The following is a 2399-nucleotide window of genomic DNA, read 5'->3' as shown; positions in this document are numbered from 1 at the left end:
GTCGCACTGGCACTGGTGGCGATCCCACGAGTTGTAGTACGGGTTGTGCTTGAGTACAAGGACCCACGGCGTCTTCTTTCGGTCCACGGACGCCAAGTCCTTCTCGAGCCACTGCAGCTGCAAGTTGCGCTCGTCCATCCACGGCTTGGTGCCGACAACATCGTCGTCGTCGCCGCGGTACCCGACATAATCGTCCACAAAGACCGCGTGGACATGTCCGACATTCATCGAGTAGTACGTGCGCAGCTTGGCATTCTGCGCCGCCGAGACCGGGTTGTTGACGTGGTGGATGTACCCGAGGTAGTTCTCCGGCAGAAATTTCTTCTTGTCCTTGGGCTTTTTGGCGCCGCCACCCTTGGTCGTCTCGTGGTTGCCGCCGATCGCAAGCGTCGGAATCGAAGCAAACACGGGTTGCGCTTGGCGGTACCACGCGTCCCACTGCTCGTGCTCGCCGTTGGCATAGGCCAAGTCGCCGACGATAAAGATCGCGTGGGCCGCTGTGCCGTTGATCCCGGTTGCCGTGTTGCGCAAGGTGTCGTCAATGTACTCGGAGCCGACGTCGCCAATGATACCGAGGACCGTCGGTGTGTCCGCGTCGGCGCTTGGCGGCATCACAAACGACTGGACAAAGCTGCCCGCGCACGTCTTGCCGTTGCCACCAATCGCATACGCATACGTGGCACTGGCCTTGAGGTTGCAGAGCCGCGCCGTGTGCAGAAACGGCGACGTGTAGCTGTACAGCTTGGAGTCGAACTTGAACGAGTCGACGGTCGTCGGCACCGACTTTGGCGAATCGCCCGGCGTCGCAAACGAGACCGAGAGCGGGCTGCCGACGTCGCTGGCAAAGGCGACCGCGACGCCGTTGGGGCAGTCGACGTTGGCGTTGGTAAGACCAAGGTGCACTTGGTCGATGGTCGCCGTGACGAGCACCGCTGAGGCGAGGAGAGAGGCGAGTGTTGGGAACATGGCGAATTGAGTTGTGGGAACTGAGGCGATGGCCAATACCAACCGCGAGTCGTCGAACGGACCGAATCTGGTTGGAGCGTTCAAGATGGTCAGGGTACTCTTTGTAGCTGGGTGCATCGTGCGATGGCAAGCGAGCTGTCGTAAACCAAAGGTAGCGTGCATCACGATAGCCTTTCTGTCTTCAAAAAGGCGGTGCCCCTGCTGCGACCCCGTCTTTCGTGCAAGATAGCACGCATAGTGCTAACACGATAACATAATCGCCACGACTAGAAGCGGTCTCGACAGTTCTCTCTTGGTATCTCGTGCATGGCAGTCCGTGTCGACACCGGCGCCACAAGTGACGATGGGACGCCCAACACGTGGTCTGAAAACGTACGGCTGACAGCGGCTGTGGTAACCAAAAAGCGTCCTGTCGCATGAAAACACGCCGCTTTGAATCTATTGGTGGTGCCGCATACAGCGCACGAGTCGATCGAATCTTTGGTTGAGGGGTAGGTCACAATCATGGGTGCTACCACACTACATGAACGATCTTGGCGGATCAGAGTGGACTGGCGTGGACTCTCAACAGGACGAAAGTACAGTAGCCCTTGCTTGCCGGGTCGGGGCGAATCGTGTCGGCTACTACTGCGTTTTGCCGACGACGATGTACTACTGCACTGTATTGAAGCACGACATTGGAAACGCCGCGACACCCTAAGCCACAAGCAACTGGGCCAGTTGTTTTCGCGGCATGATATTGGATACGAAGACAAGTAGATATATATATAGATATATAGTTAGATAGATAGATAGATAGATAGATAGATAGATAGATAGATAGGATCCTGAATCCACTGTAGATAGACGTTGTGCGCATCGTGTGGCAGGCAGCCACGGCAGATTGCGTCGTCGTTCGTTTTCTAGCAAATAGACATCAAGCGCTGCTGTGGTGAAATCTAAGAGTACGACATTAAAGACCCTAATGCGTCACGGGCCTCACCCGCAGCCACAAGCGTCGTCGGGCGACGACAGAAGAGCCAGACGAGCCCCCGCGCCGCCGCCTGCGCAGCCACGGACCGGCGAGCGAATGAAGAAGGAGATTGCTAGTCTCTACGTATGCGAAGTCTTTGTGTAACTATGAAGATAACGCGAAACACGTTCATATATTTATATATATAATGCGAAGACTTCCATTTATGGATACACGCCACGAGAGCCTGTAAATTTGCTTTTGAGGGGCTATCGATCACCAAAAACCACAATACATCGAGGTTCAAAAGGAAAAGTTTCAACGTGTAGAAGGAAAAGTTTAACGTGTAGCAGGAAATTGAGGTTTGAATAGTCTAGTCATCAAGATCACAGACGCCGACGACCGGCGGCAGCCCAATCGTCGTCATGAGGTCGCTTGGCGTCGAGCTCACAATGCCGTCCTTCGTCATCACAAACGCGTC

The 2399-nt window shown here is 55.2% G+C and overlaps 2 protein-coding genes across 2 annotated transcripts in view; both read right to left on the bottom strand.

Annotated features, from left to right (window-relative positions):
• SDRG_14529 (hypothetical protein) overlaps nucleotides 1-966 on the bottom strand; it is a gene marked incomplete at its 5' end in the record, with an annotated part of 1654 nt that extends 688 nt beyond the window's left edge. The window contains one exon of the mRNA XM_008620664.1: nucleotides 8-966. Coding sequence (XP_008618886.1) covers nucleotides 8-966 — 959 coding nt within the window. The remainder of the gene's footprint in view (nucleotides 1-7) is intronic.
• A 1248-nt stretch (nucleotides 967-2214) lies between these two features.
• Nucleotides 2215-2399, bottom strand: part of SDRG_14528 (hypothetical protein) — a 1530-nt gene continuing 1345 nt past the window's right edge. Inside the window, exon 2 of the mRNA XM_008620663.1 lies at nucleotides 2215-2378. Within this exon, the coding sequence (XP_008618885.1) occupies nucleotides 2292-2378 (87 nt within the window). The 3' untranslated portion in view covers nucleotides 2215-2291. The remainder of the gene's footprint in view (nucleotides 2379-2399) is intronic.

Source organism: Saprolegnia diclina, assembly GCF_000281045.1.
Source record: "Saprolegnia diclina VS20 unplaced genomic scaffold supercont1.73, whole genome shotgun sequence".
Lineage (NCBI taxonomy): Eukaryota > Oomycota > Saprolegniomycetes > Saprolegniales > Saprolegniaceae > Saprolegnia > Saprolegnia diclina.
The sequence above is the reverse complement of the archived record's forward strand: the minus strand, read 5'-3'. Positions and strand labels throughout refer to the sequence as shown.